The 16,013-nt window shown below is 46.3% G+C and overlaps 1 protein-coding gene across 4 annotated transcripts in view; it reads left to right on the plus strand.

Moving 5' to 3' along the window:
• The window catches only part of GGNBP2 (gametogenetin binding protein 2), a 389,041-nt gene that overhangs the window by 37,590 nt on the left and 335,438 nt on the right, over nt 1-16,013 (plus strand). For all 4 annotated transcript variants that reach the window (XM_069226555.1, XM_069226553.1, XM_069226554.1 and 1 more), the window contains exon 2: nt 7,341-7,421. In XM_069226555.1, the coding sequence (XP_069082656.1) occupies nt 7,341-7,421 (81 nt within the window). The remainder of the gene's footprint in view (nt 1-7,340; nt 7,422-16,013) is intronic.

The raw sequence follows: 16,013 nt of genomic DNA on the forward strand, positions 1-16,013 counted from the left end.
ATCCGTCTCCCTCTTCCCAGCTGTCCTCTCCTTCCCCCTTCCCTACTTAATGGTGGCCTCTGTGCGGCTGTGCCTAAGGCACGCTCTGCGACCTGACCACGACTAGTGCCAGGACCCCTGGTCCTGTCACCCGCCGCCTCTACACATCAGCATCACTCATCGCACTCAACCCAGGACGCAACAACTGCAAGCAAACGCCACCAGCTAACACCCACGGACCTTTTAGCTGCCGCCGAACTTACACCACCAAGACCCTGGACCAAGCACAACCCACCTGCAACAACACACTGACCCCTGAAATCTCTGAAGTGTATTCTCTTTAACATCCACTCCCTCCATAAACAAGCTAGCGAAATCTGGGACCTCCTTGACAGCACCACCCAGGATGTTGCGTTCCTCACTGAGACCTGGACCAACACCACCTCGTCCACAGGTCCAGCCTACGCCTGAACACACACTCCGAAGATCCACAAGCCTGGTGTAACACCTCCACTTCAAACTACATACTAGCCCGGCATCCACTATCAGGGGAACCACCATCTGCAGCCCTCCCGGACCACATGCTCCCTTCGCAGTCTCCATCACGGACTCCATCTCTGCACAAGCCATCACAGCCACCAACTACACCCTGCTGGGAGACCTCAACTTCCACATAGACAACCTACAAGACTCCAACACCGCATCCCTCCTAGACAACCTCCACAACATAGGGCTCTGACAGATCAGCAGGACACACCCTCGATCCCATCTTCAACACAGGAACCTCGCTATCTTCAGTCACACCTCAGAACTCCCATGGACAGACCACTGATGCATCCATTTCACCTTCAACACACCCACTATCATCGGACCCCACCACCAACCATCACATACAAACTGGACCAGAATCACTGACTATCGGCTCACCGCCGCCACCACCACCATTGCACACGACGACCGACCTCGCAGCACGCACCTTCCACAAATGGATTGTCTACTGCGCCAACACCATAGCCCCCCTCAAAAAAAACAAGCCAGCTGGTTCACCCCAGAACTCCGAGAATCTAGCCGCACTTGTCACCGCCTCGAAAAAATCTGGAGAAACACCAAATCCACAGAAACCCATGGCAACTTCAGAGCCGCCACTACCGCACACCACCTAATCATAAGAAACTCCAGAAAGAAAGCTATACAAGAAAGAATCTCCTCACACACACACACACACATGCGCACACACACACACAACAGCAAGGTACTCTTAAGCATCATCAAGGAGTTCCCCCAACCCAACAGTGAAACAACGGACATCCCACCCTCACAGGACCTCTGTGGCACTCACCTACTTCCACCAAAAATATCAAGACCATCTAGAACGGTTCCAGCAAGGACAACATATGCGCAGAACCCTCTCTACCAAAACCTGACACCAACAATCGCTACCGGGACCCCCCTTCACCACCGAAGATACTCAAAGAACAATGAGCTCTATACAGTCTGGGCGGCCCCACGGACCCATGCCCCCTGCCCCATTTTCAACTTAGCTGCAGACACCATTGCCCCTAAGCTCTGCCTCACCATCAGCCGCTCAGCCACCTTCCCCGACGACTGGAAACACGCTGAGATCAACTCCCCACCCCTGAAGAAACCCTCAGCAGACTCCACCGACCTCAAACTTCAGGCCCATCTCCCTATTCCCTTTCCTGCAAATGTAATTGAAAAAGCAGTCAACAGCCAATTCACCACGTTTTTAAAAGACCACAACATCCTCAACATCTTCCAATCTAGATTCAGGAAAAACCATAGCACCGAAACAGCCCTCCTGGCCGCAACTGACTTCTGCTCCCTGCTGGATAAGGGAGAGACGGCGGCACTCATCCTGCTAGACCTTTCGGCAGCATTCAACAGTCTCCCATCACACCCTGATACGAAGATTCCACGAAGGCGGCATCAGAGGAAAGGCCCTCGACTGGATCCAGTCTTTCTTTTCTGGCATAGCTCAAGTGAGACTCTCCCCCTTCCTCGCAGACCCTACACCCCCACCTGCGGAGTTCCACAGGGAACATAGAAAGACTGTTACACACGCCTTCATCACCAGCAGACTGGACTATGGCAACGCACTCTATGCCAGAATCAACAAGAAACTCATCCGCAAACTACAAAACATCTAGAACGCCGCCGTAAGACTGGTCCTCGACCTACCTCGACACTGCCACATCTTGCAACACCTACACACACTGCACTGGTTTCCCATAGAGAAAAGAATCACATTCAAGATCCTCACCCACGCACACAAAGCCCTCCACAACACCAGACCAGCCTACCTGAACCAGCGACTCTACCTCCACGAACAGCTCAGCCCAGCTCTCTCTCGCAGAAGTACCCTGCATCAGGAAAACTGAAACAGGAAGACACTCCTTTTCCTACCTCGCAGCCACCGCCTGGAACACCCTTCCTCTCCACATCAGACAAACCACCTCCCTCCTCAGCTTCATGAAGGAACTGAAGACATAGCTTTTTTTAAGAACCACAGGTGAACCCTACACTTCCGCCCCACCGTACCCTGAGACCCTAACGAGTGAGTAGTTGCGCTTTACAAGCACTGATTAATTGATTGAAAGATCTCTCCAACTAGTGTTTTAGAGGTACCAATGACCCCTTCCACTCTTCTGCGTTGTCTGGCTGTGAATAAAAAAGTCTCGGGCAATGATCTGCCAGCTGTTGGCTCCATCATCGGCCTTGTGCGACGCCGTTCCGTCATCTGGAATCGGAATGGGGCAGGTGCCTCCTGTGGGTGCCAGGAGCATTGGCGTTGTGCCTGATGCCAGAGGAGGTCACCTGGGTATGACTGGCGCTGGTCTAGATCCAGACTCAGATCCATGAGACTCCCCTAGAGCCGAGATGGAAGCTGCCGGCGTGGATCCAGTTGAAGCCTCTTCTGACCCCACTAGGCCGAAGGTGCACCAGAGAGGTCGGGCTGCTTCAATATGTGGCGCATCGCCTTGTAAAACTCCATTATTTGAGCGGGTGTCGATCCAACTCCCGGAAAAGGAGGGAAATGAGGAGTCAAACTGGCCACCAGCTCCGCAGAACCGTGCCTGAAAAGCTGATGTTTTCCACTCTTCTCGTCGGCCGACGGATAAGGTGTAGTCTAAGTCCTCTTGGGCTGCTTCTTATGCCTCTCCCAGGGACCTCGAATGGGAAGAAGAGGACTTGGGGCTCCAAGCTCAGTCCTGTGACCACCTTCTCGACTGGGACTGAGACCTTCTCAGAGTCGCGAGTGCTGGTGTTAGCCGACTGCTGGGCCACAAGCAGCTTTAGTTACTGCTCCAACTTTGAGTCATGGTTGTGCTCGAATGCACAAGAGGCAAACAAGATGGGGGGGGGGGGTAAGTAACGGACATTGCGTGTGACAGGCATCACACGGTTTGAACCCAGTCTTCCTCGACGCCATCCTCGACACACATGAAGAGAAAACTCGACAGTCGAAAAAAGGCCTGTCAAAAAGCAACAGAGGGGTATCTCTAGATTTGCTGGTGTAGAAAGAAAAGAACTGATGCCTGCGTGAGTGGGTGGCACCTATATAGTTGATCAGGACGTCACTGCTGATGGCGAGCCGAATGGAGACACCCAACGGCGCGTGCAAGGAACATTGCTCAGCAAAAATTTACAGATCCAACCTGACGCCTGGAACAATCAAAAGTAGAGAATCTGCAGCTAGAAGTCTCTATCAGATATTCTGAAACAAATGAACATTTTTTGCCCCTCTTCCTAAGTTTGCTCACTCCTTGATTAATCAGAACAAATTTTAAAATGCGAAGAATAAGCTTTACATACTAGTTAGGCATCTGCCAGATTTCATTCAAATTTGAAAGATGGTGCTCAAGTTAAAAGGCAAATGAAGAAAAAAAAAAATCCAACTATCAAGACATGGTTACAAGTTCAACCCTTTGAAGCCCTCCTAGCACTGTTATACAAGCTGTCTGGTTATAAAAGGCCTAATCTGAACTTAAGCAATATGAAGGCTCTAAGCTCTGTTTATCACTGGCTGTACTGTCCTCTCATTAGCTCGCTTTATAGGTCTTGCATCACACGGTGCTTGCCTGGACGCTTGTGAGACATTTTGTTAGCTCAGTGTGCTTGGAACCCACCCACTGTTTACCATTTGTTCCACTGATTGTCATTCGTTTGCTTGCTTGCTTCTAATGTAATAAATACTTGTGGGCTTCACATCCTCTTGTGTTTGATTCCCCCCTTGGAGCATGGCCAAAATAGTTGTGTTCCACTCCTTGGGTTGTGGAACTACTTTTTAAGTTTCACCTAGACAGAGCATTCGCTGTCTCTTCAGGACATTTTGTTTACTGTTGGTGGGCTTGGAGGCCGCCCATTACTAGCTTTTTGTGAGCTTCAAACCCTCTCTTGGTTGCTTGCTTCCTGGTGGTCAGCTGTGCGGTCTTCACTTACCTCTTCTTGCCTGTGACCATTCCCTGGAGCATGGCCCAAGCACTTATGTTCGTGCACTGCTAGCTTTTTTGGGAACTTTTTTTTTTGGTCATGCATAAGCATACAACCTCTTGTATACTTCTGTGGACTTCCAGCTATTTTGTTTGTTTGTGCCATTTAAAAATTCTTGCGTGCCAATGGTCAGTCATGACTCTTAGTCCCTCTTTCTGTGTGGGAGCAAGGACCAACTACTGTATGTTTACGCTTTATCCTGTTTATCTAGTCTGTAGTTTTAATTTTGTTTCTTGCTTGTGTCCAGGGAAGCTTCCCTTTTCATTTGCAGAGCATGCTTATTCTGACCTTGGCTGTAAACAAGGCTATGAATAAGACTGTTATCTTGGTCACATTTGGTCTTTTATGGGCTCTCTGCACCCTCTCTCAGCTGCCTGGCTCCTGCCCCTCCTTGGCTTGGATTTTCTTTACCAAGTGTGCCTGTGGTCCTGGATGCTGAGAGTAAGGGCGGTGGATCGCTTGTAATTGCTTATAGTCTACCAGGGCTCTGCAATCCTTGGAGACAGTGCCCAATTCTGCTCCATACTGGGGTCCCCCTTGTAACTCTATCAGTGCACCTCAGTTCACACACTCCATGCCCTCAGCTGTGCCTGTGCCAGAACCCCACAAATGCTGTCTGCCAGAGCACCTCAGTTCTTACAGTAAGTACACACTGCTGTTCCAATTCTGGAACCTCAGGCGCAGCTCCATCAGTGCACCTCAGTTAACACACTCCAAGCCCTCAGCCATGCCAGAAAGCCCCACACAGTGCACCTCAGTTCTGCGCCGGCGAGGTCACTCCCTTTCCTATACCGGACCCTGCTCACATATGTCAACCCACATTTTACTATAAATCCCTCTTTTTCCAGTCTGTATGTGGAAGCCATAAGTTTCTTGTCGGGACCCGAAGTGCAAAGTGGATTTCCCATTTTGTGTCTGTGGAAAATTTGTAAGTACATAGATGCCCTGGTTCTTTCACTGCTTGTTTCTCTCACCATCTCTGTTTTTTCCTCTGTTCAGTTTTTTCTTTTCACATTTCTTTCATTATTTTTTCCTCTTTCGTTTGATCACTAGTTTCCTTCCCTTTTTTCTTTTGTCTCACACGTTTGCTCAGTTTCGTCTTAGTTGTGTTGTCAAATTTTTGTTCTTTCTTTCCCTTCTTTCCCTTCTTTCCCTTCTTTCCCTTCTTTCTTTCTAACCCATCTCTTTCTTTCTAACCCATCTCTTTCTTTCTAACCCATCTCTTTCTTTCTAACCCATCTCTTTCTTTCTAACCCATCTCTTTCTTTCTAACCCATCTCTTTCTTTCTAACCCATCTCTTTCTTTCTAACCCATCTCTTTCTTTCTAACCCATCTCTTTCTTTCTAACCCATCTTTCTTCCTTTTGTACATAGTATTCCTTTTGTATTTTTTTCAGAACCATTCGCTTTCCCTCCCTAGGCTTAATTATCAGTGGAGCAACAGGTGCGGTGGCACCGGGGCACAGAGACCTACGGACCTCACTCAACTCTATTTACCAGCTCTATTTTCCTACTGAAATTCCAGTCAACCATTTTCCTTTCTTACTCCAGGGTCCGTGACACTGTTACTACGCCACTTGTGCTCTCCATCTTTGCTCCAGACTCCCTTTTTCCTTTCACCCTCCACTCCGTCCCAAATGATATTTTTGTTATGGTGTTTTGAGCATTACACTCTAATGCCAAAAATTCTTTTTTGTTAAGGTTTATATGATAATTGGGTATATATTTTAAGATAGAGGAAGAAGGTAAATGGAAGTGCTTTAGTTAAATGTTCGGCCACTAGAATTATATGGCAGGAAAAAATGAAATTATTAGGGAGGTTTGACCAATTTATGTGGCAAGAAAAGTCCATTCATGAATTTACAATGCCAGTAGCTCTAACTTTAGGAAATGTGAGACCTATTGCATTGCTAATGGTTTTTTCTTTTTTATTGAGACGCGTCACAGAGTGTATCGTTGTAGCTGGGTCTGTCGTCTGCTCCTTCTCACCTTCCCAATTCCTGTGTAAGCTTATACCCTCCGTTTTACCCCTTCCTTCCATTACTCATTACTGAGCAATGGGAATATAACACTTATTAAGCAGATTTTTTCTTAGATACAGCTTAAGCTCCCACTACAAAGCATCAAATACCTTGTAACCTCTTCCCAGATGTACAAGCACCTCACAGTAGGGTACCGGTTTTAATGGCAAGGAGGGCTCGCACCCCAGTTATTCCTGGGACGTGGTATAGAAAGGAAATCATAGAATAAAATGATATGCAGGAGGCCCTCCTCACATTCTTCCCTTTTAGCCCACAATGCAACCCTCACCTGCTCATGGGGTCTTGGACACTCCTCCTAGCCAGCCTTGTATCTGGATGAATTAATAAAATAAACTGGTGGCTAAGACAGGTCAAAGCGCCCAGGCTCCTCCCCTCAGACGACTATTGTTCTAAGTAGGCTGCGCGGTGGGATATCCCCCTTTGGCTGCTGCTATCGGGTTCTCCTCTGACTCTCACCTGCTTCCCTTGTTTTTGTTTGTCTTTTTACCAGTTCTAAGTGATTTGCTCAGCGCCACAGGATGTTAAACCAGTGCTGAGATTGAGCCACTCTACAGAGTGCATATTTTAGCTGGCTGTCGTTTGCTTTCTCTACACCGTCCTGTTAATTCTGCCCTTTTCCCCTCCCTCCTTGGCCTTAGTGAACGTTTTAAAATATGATTGACTTCACTTTGTACACTCCTGTTCTGAAGCCATTCTGAAGTGGTTTCGGACCAGTTTTTAGACTTGGATCGAGAAGTATGTATAATTTTATTTGTATGTTTTATGAAGAGTGGACTGCATCTGAATTCTACAAATTATTTATTTTAGATGGTTATGGAATTTTCGGACAACATGATGAATCTCGATGGACATCATATTAATAGTTCACAACTGAAGCAGTTTGTCCAGGTAGGTTCAAATTGTGCCTTGGACCTTTAACATAAATGTGCTAAAAGTCCAGATGAAATATTTAGCCTGAGATGATTTATGTTAATGAACTTCTGAAGCACAACAATCTTGCGTTCTGATCTCACATCGCTAATAACTTCAGTAGAATTACTCGGGCAAGAAATGGTTTGTAAGAGTTCCTAAATGATTGTCTGAAGTTAGCTTTAGATCCGCCGCATAGGTATTCCACATGTAATGACTAACACAAACAACCAAGCCTCCTATGCTTTTTTCCTTGATCTTCATCCATGAACATATCCAGGATTGTCCAGCAGTGTGTGAGCCCTATGCACCACATGTCCATAAGCTCCCCTTTCCTGAACATTCCCTGTCAAAGAGATGCCAGAGATTTGATCACAACAACTTAATGAAAAAAATTATCTATTTACCCATTTTTAAAAACACACTGTTCTTTATTCTGATGGGAGTGGTTGAAATGTAACAAGATTAATGTCTTAGTTGTGAGGACTTGATGTGAAATTAAGAGATGGGAAATTCTCTTCCACATTTTGAACTAGGAACAATCCTTTGTCACCACGCAGCTGCCTGGTACGCGTATACAGAACGCCAATAATAAGCACACCTAGATTTTTTTATCTGTCATTACCGGTTAAGTAATATTGGCTGAAACAAAGTTTTCATGACGAGACCGCCTATTAATTCTAGCAGTTCAAATTTCAGTACTTGTAATTTTCATTTGAAAGCTTTTGGTTTGCAGCTACTTGTCAATGCTAAGCACGCAGTTGGTGAAAATATGGCTTAAGGATGACCTTCTATTTGATTGTCAAGTGCCTTTAGCATAATTAGTTTTCCAATGGATATTAGCTTCTTCATAACCCTTACCTTGAACCTTTTCAGAAGGCGTTAAGCATAATGTGTAGTCACTTTTTCAGATGGAGTTGCTGTCTCCAGATGTAGCTGCCTGGCATTATCCACTTCAATGAATGGCCTCGCCAAAAGTAATGCATGTAGCAAACCATGTACCTTTTCCTTAGCACCTTACGCACCCAGGGATCCAGAGCCATTGATTGTTCTCAGTAGTTTTCATTATTGCTAAAATGATTTTTCAACAGAATAGAAAGTCTGTCTCTACCAAAGTCTTAAGACTTAAAGCCTGATGCATCATGTCTTAACCAGTTCAGTGCCTCGGACGGCCGGGAGCTGTCTGATCCTGCAGTGCTCATGTGCGTCGGACAGCTCCCGGCCATCCACGCACACGGCACTTGAAATGCGTGCTGTCATTTCACCTAAAATTAAAGTGAAATGAGCTGGTCAGCTGATTTCACTTTCTCTGCATTGGTGCTCGTGTGTCTATTTCGGGCCCCTGAGCACCGATCCAGACAGGAAAGGTATCACTGGAAAGGGGAGAATCTCCCCTTTCCAATGGCACACTTCCTTAAAGGGTCCCTGCTTGGGGATTGCCGCAGGAGGGCAATCCCAAGCAGTGATCCACTCCACTAGTCCCCAGGGATGGGGAGCGTCCCCTTGGGCAAGGGCTTTTGACCTCTATTTTTTTGGGAATGCTATTCAGTCTTTTCAACTCCCTGGGGGGAGATGGGGCAATAGCCCCTGATCTGTCCCCTGGAGATAGGTGGGTAGGGTGTGGAGGGGGGCATCAGAAAGCCTTCTAGTACGCCAAGGAGTATTTTTTATTATTATTATTATTATTAGTGTAGGGGTGGGGGCTGGTCATAATTGCCCTGTCAATCCCGCCCAACCCCCAAAAGAATGGGCACAGTCTTTGTACCCCCTTCTTCCCCGCCCCGGGGAGTGAAAGCCTATTAGGCACCAGAAATATTTTTTGGGTATTAGTGTAGGGGTGGGGTCTGCCCAGTATGGGCATGGCAATGCCCACACCCTCCCAAAAAAATGGGCACAGTCTTTCTGACTCCCCTTGGGATTGAGATTTGCAGGGGAACAAACAAGACTCTTTCTTCTGTAGCTCTATCTCGACTAATTTCTCAGTCCCCTCAAGGTGAATCCACAAACCCTGGGTACATTTTAGACTTCCCAAGATGTTGGGGAATCAAAGGTTGCAGATTTGGCAAGGATAGCTTATGTGGACAAAAACCTGTGGGGGAGTAGGTTGGGGGGGGTGGGAGGGGGGCGGGCGAAGTACCCTAAATAGCCAAAAAAGGGCTCAGCACTAGGGAGGGGGGCCTAGCAGCAAAAGGGTTAATTGGTGTGCTGTGTCTATGGTGTCTGGCATGTAATCTTTGTGCGCTGAAGAATCCTAAGGCTATTTGAGACAGGTTGAGGATTACCTGTATTTGGCATTTGTAAGGAGCAGAGCAGGTTGAGGTTTCATAAACGGTCCAGCACCAGATCTAGTATTCCTTCACCTAAGAGGAGGCATAAGAAACATAAAATGTTCTCCTCAAGTCAAGGTAAGAATCATAGACTATCTTGGAAACAACTTTTGTCATGACGGACCAGTCCTGTGTCTCATGTCGCTTCTCTTCTCTGGATGCTGTCTTTCAAATAGAAGATGTGCAACAGGTGTGTTTATTTAAAAAAAAAAAACACACACACAAACAATCCTAATCTTATTTTTTTTTAAAGTTCTTTTTATTGGTTATTAACAAAGACAATATTTTACTGATCGTGCAGGTAGTATTGTATTTGTGCTTCATCAGACAAGTGTCAACGTTCCAGCTGCCCATCGGATTCCTCTGTGGGACCACCATGCTTTTCATACTTAATCCTATATCTTGGGGCAGCCCTGTCCCTTGAATATCACCGTTTCTGACAGCATGCACTTGTCCATGTCTTTTTCCTGGTAAGCTACCTCTGAGGACGGTTTAGCTCCCCAGTGTCTGACTTTATTTCCCTTCGCCACTATAAGAGCCAAGACAATTTTCCATTCCACCCCCTCATGTTTTACACAAACCATTTAGCTTTTTTGACTATGGGAGGCCTGCCAGTCTCATCATGCAGTCTGGCTAGTTCCATCCAGTAGCTCTACAGTTTCGGACATTCCCACACAGTATGGATAAAGGTGCCAACATGCCTATGTTTCCTTGCACACACCTGTGAAGTATTCCTTCCCATTTTGTAAAAGACTGGTTATGAGTAGAACGTTCTGTGCAGAATTCAGGGTTGAATGAGCCAGAACCCAATCCTGATGGCGATTCCCTTAGGCCTCTGCGGGCCTCCTCCCACTCATCCAGTTCAAAGTCCCCTAGATTGTTTTCCCAGTCAGTTTTTACTTCTGTAGGGCTTCTGGGGATTTTTTAAGACATTTTCTTTATAAGGATGTGGTGCCCTTGACCATGCGATCAGGCATCAGTCTGTCTTCTAAGGGGGCTGTTTCTGCCAGGGTGGTTGCCTTTCATATGCAGGATCACAATACATGACTTACATGCATGTATCTGCATTTCTTAGTGTGCCATTTGGTATTCCTATCTGAGGTTCTCGAAGGGTACCACATCTCCATGCCATAGGTTACCTAGGTGTGAAATACCTGTCGGTCCCATTTGCTAAATACCTCTAGGCTTCCCACTGCTTTTTAGTGTCAGTATTCCATAGCGGGGTTTGTTCTGTGGGGATGCCCTTCCATCCCAGGAAAGCAGTCACCTCCTTTTAAACTGTTGTCACTGTTTCGGTGTCGAATGATAGCTTTCGTTTGAAGGTGGTCCTGTTCAACAATGCGGGGTATCCCCTAGCTCCCATCAGTTGTCTATCCCCTGTGGGTGTTTGCAGCACTGGAGGAACATGCGGTCAGTTGTATATGACCCCATCTACTTCAACTGTCTAGTAATATTGTTTTAATATCAGCCGTGGCTATGCCCTCACCATAGACTTCCCTAATTAGTTTTGGTAGTGCAGTCCTCCGGGGGCTGCAGTTCAGCCTCTGTCTTCTGAAAGAATTAAATTGCTATGTGGAAAGGAGTGTTCTGAATAACGTGTAGTAATCTGAGTAATGTCATTATTTTGAAGTGAGACCATGTGCCTTTTAGAGATAGCTGGGGGAGTGCCAGTGTCTGTCTTTCCTGAATCAGTAGGAGTCTGTTAAGGTTTACATCTGGGAGCTTGTCCTTCTTCCTCTTTATGTGGAGGCCAGAGTATCGGAAGCTCTCGTCCATGAGTAATAGCGTACAGTGAGGGAAGAGTTGTGGGTGTGTTCACTGAGGGGGGCTGTATCAGGGACTTTCCACAGTTCATTTTGTAGCCGGATTATTGGCTTAAGTTTTGTAATAGCTGATGTATTCTCTGTAAAGGCTGTTCTGATTTGGCTGCATAAGCAGCACATCGTTGGCAAATACGGAGATGTTCTCCTCCCTGGTTTTCACCCTTCTCTTGCCCCGACTGAGTGGGTCCTGCCGACCCAAGTCATGAGGGGTTCCAGGACAAAAGCATATAGCATGGTGAAGAAGCGGACACCCCTGTCACGTGTCTCTTCTCAACTTAAACGGTGTGAGTATATTCCATTGACTTTTATTGCTGCCAGTGCCTGTTGATTCTGGAGGTTTACCCAGTGTGTGAAGGGGGAGCCAAAACCCATCTTGTTTAAGACCTCAAACATATAGGGTCAGTCTAGCGTGTCCTATTCCATCATTGAATTAAACAAAATTACTAGTGTGTTTTACTGATCCTTATCTATGAACCCCAGTACTCCATACAGACACCACAGGCTGTTTGGTCCTTCTCTTGGGCATGAATCCGGGTTGATCTGGGTCTATCAGTGTCAGGATTCCCCAATTGAGCCATGTTTCCAGAACCTTAGCTAGAGTTTTGGCCTCCTGATTAAGTAGTGAGATTGGCCTATATGAAGCACATTCATCTGACGGTTTGTCCTCCTTTAGGTATAACTGCTACAATGGTCAACCTTTGGTCGTGTGGGAAGATTCCTATTTTGTGAGTCTCTACAAACATATTAAGCATATATTGTGAGAAACTGGAGAACAGATATGTTTTATAAAGCTCAGTCAGGATACTGTTCGGCCAGCCGCTTTTCCCGATTGAGGTGCTCTAATGGCAGCTACAATTTCCAAGGCATCTATTTTGTCCTCAAGGAAGTGCCTTTTCTCTAGTGAGAGTCTGTAGAATTGTATGTCTTGGAGGCAGCTCTTTATTGTCATCGTTATTTATCTCTGGTCTTTTCCAGTGTGGATGTGTGTGCTTTCTCAATGTGAACTGCAGATACCTCGGCTATCTTTTGATTACCCTGCACCCTCACTTCCTCTTAATCCTGAGTTCCAGGACCCAATTTCTAGTCAAATCTGTGTTCCAACCAGGCCAAGAGTTTCCCTGACTTGTTGCCTTCCTTGTAGAGTTTATGCTTTGAGTCTATAAGGAATGCTCTGAGTTTGTACTCTGCTAGGTATCTAGGTGCCTGTGCTTCAGTATTAGCCTGTGTTGTCAGTTCAGTCCTGCCATAGCAGGTGGCTTTTTAGTTCAAGGATTTCTATTTCAAACTTTGTCAATCTGGCCTTCTTTTATCCCTCCTACAGTTAGCCCAATAGCTTGCCCCCTCACTACAGTTTTGTAGGGTTTCCAGCAGATGGACTCTGATTTCACCGACCTAGAGTTGTCTTTAAAGTATTGCTCTCTGCCTTCCTGGAATTTTAGTGTGTAGGCTTTGTTCATAAGGTACCAGGGATCGATGACACAAGGTCTTCTTTGTCTTTGCACTTTCTTTCTACCCTCCCTTGTACTTCAGCACATAGTGAGGAGAGGTCCGATATGCCTCTTACCAAGTGCTTGGCCCCGAGGAACTTCCTGTGTTTTGATGCTGTGTCAACAAATAGTCCATACGGGAAAAACTGTGTTGGGGCCCAGAGTAGAGTATGTATTGTTTTTGCATTAAATGAGGTCATATGTCTGTTGGCCCAAATGGTCCAAAAAACCCTGGTCGGGAGCCTGGGCTTGCCCATGTTCCCTTTGTGTTTCTCCTGTTCCAGTCCTCACTGACAACCGTGTTGAGGTTGCTTCCCACCTCTGGCATGCTGGGGTCAGCTGTAGCAACAAGAATCCCTGGTCTGACAGTGCCTGCGTGTGAAATTTTGCTTGGATGTATGTGGAACAGAGGTTCAGTGTTACTCCATCCCATTGTCCTAATTGTACGGTATACCGCCTCTGTTGGTCAATCCACACTTTTTGGGAGATAAACAGTTTTTTTTTGTTTTTTTAAATAATAGACCCACTCCTTGCAACTCTGATCTGTAGCCTGCATGGGCTATCATATGATAACCATATCTTTACAATGCTTTTCTGTGGTTACCTTAAGATAGGTCTCTTGTAGCATAATATCATAGGAGTATTTTTTAATGTACTTTAACAGTGTTCCTCTCTTAATCTGGTTGCCTAGGCTGTTTATGTTCCACGATAGTACTCTGAGTGTGTCCTTGTGTATCATGGGTTTACGTTTCTATGATCTTTAAGGGTCTATGGGTCAGATGTTCCATCAGTGATATACCTGTATTATGTAGCATATGTGTTTGATCAGTGACTGAAAGATTATACTCTACCAACCATAGTATTCCCCAGCTGTAGAACACACCTCTCCCCTGCTTTGCAGGCTTTAAACTGTGTGCTTCTTCAGCTATCAGAGTGTCTGTCGCCCCATTAACTAGAAATCACTTATAGGGGGGTATTGAAGTTTCCTCTGGCTGAAACAGTACTCTGCTCCTTCCCTCCAATACTGTATTACGTCTTGTGCCCCCAGAGCAGCTTTACTTCGGAAAGGGTTCTGTCTTGCTAGTCCATCGTTGTTTCCCTCCGCACCCCCTGCACCAGCCCACCCACTGTTTATCTCTTACTTTATGTTGTGAGCCCATAGCATCATGATCTTGCATCCTTCGTGGTGATGGTGTGGTTCCATTGTTCGATCTGCTGCTTTGCTTACTCTCTCTACTGTGTCGCCATTATGATCTTCTTGTTGTCTGGTGTTGATGGGTCTGGTCCTAGTGCCATCCCTCCAGCTGTTTCCAGGCCACTTCTGGTATGTTAACGTGCCAAGTATTTCCCCTAAGCCACCACATGATGTTTGGCAGAAGAGTATCATATATTTTAGTTCCTAGGCTCGAAGAGCTTTTTTGCCCTTTTCGAAGTTCCGTCTCTGCCATTCTGATATAGGTTCCTGAGATCTCTCTGGAACCCTGGCAACCCTGATGTCATTTGTTCTCCCTCTACCCTCATCATCTAGCAATTTTCCCATTATGTTTATTATATTGTGTGAGCTGTGCTATGGTCGTTTGAAGTGTTTGGGAGTTTCTTGTTGGGTTACCAGCGACTGCTCTGTATGCGCAACAGTTTTGCTAACCTTCTGTAGATCTGCCCTCAGGAGGATCAGTTCCATGGTGATTGTATCAATTTTGGATTCAAGTGCCTCCTTGTCTGCCTGGGTTGCAACCATAAGGTCTGTCAAGGAGGGTTCCATCATTACATTTGCAGCCTCCTAGCTGTCTGCTGCTGCTCGCGTGCATACTAACACTGCAACAGTGTATTTTTCCTTTTTTTTTTTTTTTTTTGTGCTGTACACCTTTGGGCTCTTAACATCCCCCCCCCCCCCCCAAATCTCTGGTTGTCCCAAGTGGATTTCCCCAGGTGACGACCTTCTCAACCCCCCCCCCCCCCCACTTCCCCCTCCAATCCCAGTTACAAATGGTGATTCCTACGGCCAGACCAGTGTGTGATTGGTGGGAGAAGTGTAATGGGTTGGCCTCCCCAAGGCCTGTTTTGTGTCCCCCTGCTGCTGTCTGGATGATCGATGTTGTCTTTGGTGGGTTGGTGAGGGGGGGGGGGGGGGGAGAATGTCTCGGCGCAGGGGCGAACTCACTAGTAGACTTAGTGCACACCCCACCAGCTCATGAGGCCCCTGCTTTAGTTGCCTAGCCCCACAGAGGTGCAAGTTGGTGGGGCCGTAGTTGTTGCAGAAGCTCTTCCTTGTTGTTTGGTCTCTGCGACAGTCGTCCATACCCGAAGACTTCTGGGCCTACTCAGTCTACCCACCGTTTCCACTTGCAGTTTTCATGTGGGAGGGGTCCAGGCTAGATGCCCAAACTGTACTGGCCATTAAAGGGCCGAGCCGAAGGAGAAGGCCTTTAACAAGGGAGTAGGCCTTTAATGCCTGTATAGCCCAGCTACAAAGGGCTGTAAGGCTATTAGAACATTATACCAAAGAGGGCAGAATGTTCTAATATTGCTTATAAGGCAAGTCAGAGCATGCTGTACACTCTAAGAATAGAGGAATTGCAGCATGCTATTAACTGTGCCACTGGTGCCTTCATAGAGGCATGAGGTCGGATGAAGTCTTAAAAGAAGCTGGAGGAGGCTAAACAGAATCTTAGGGATTGTTTTTATTCTGGCGGAAATAAACAATTCTAGATCATTCCAGCAATGGATGTTCGAAGAAAATCAGCAGATAAGGAAATTTTTGGCCTGAACCACTTGTATTAAACAAGATAAACAAGTGGTCAATTAAGTAGTGAACCCTGCTGCTCATGAGATAGCTACTGAAAATAAAGTTGTTCACGTCTTTCCGCAACATTACAAAATTCTATGTGAAGATCATTATTCTGTTTTACCTCCTAGTATAGAACAGTATTACAG

This window comes from Pleurodeles waltl, chromosome 3_2 (genome assembly GCF_031143425.1).
Source record: "Pleurodeles waltl isolate 20211129_DDA chromosome 3_2, aPleWal1.hap1.20221129, whole genome shotgun sequence".
NCBI classification, from domain to species: domain Eukaryota; kingdom Metazoa; phylum Chordata; class Amphibia; order Caudata; family Salamandridae; genus Pleurodeles; species Pleurodeles waltl.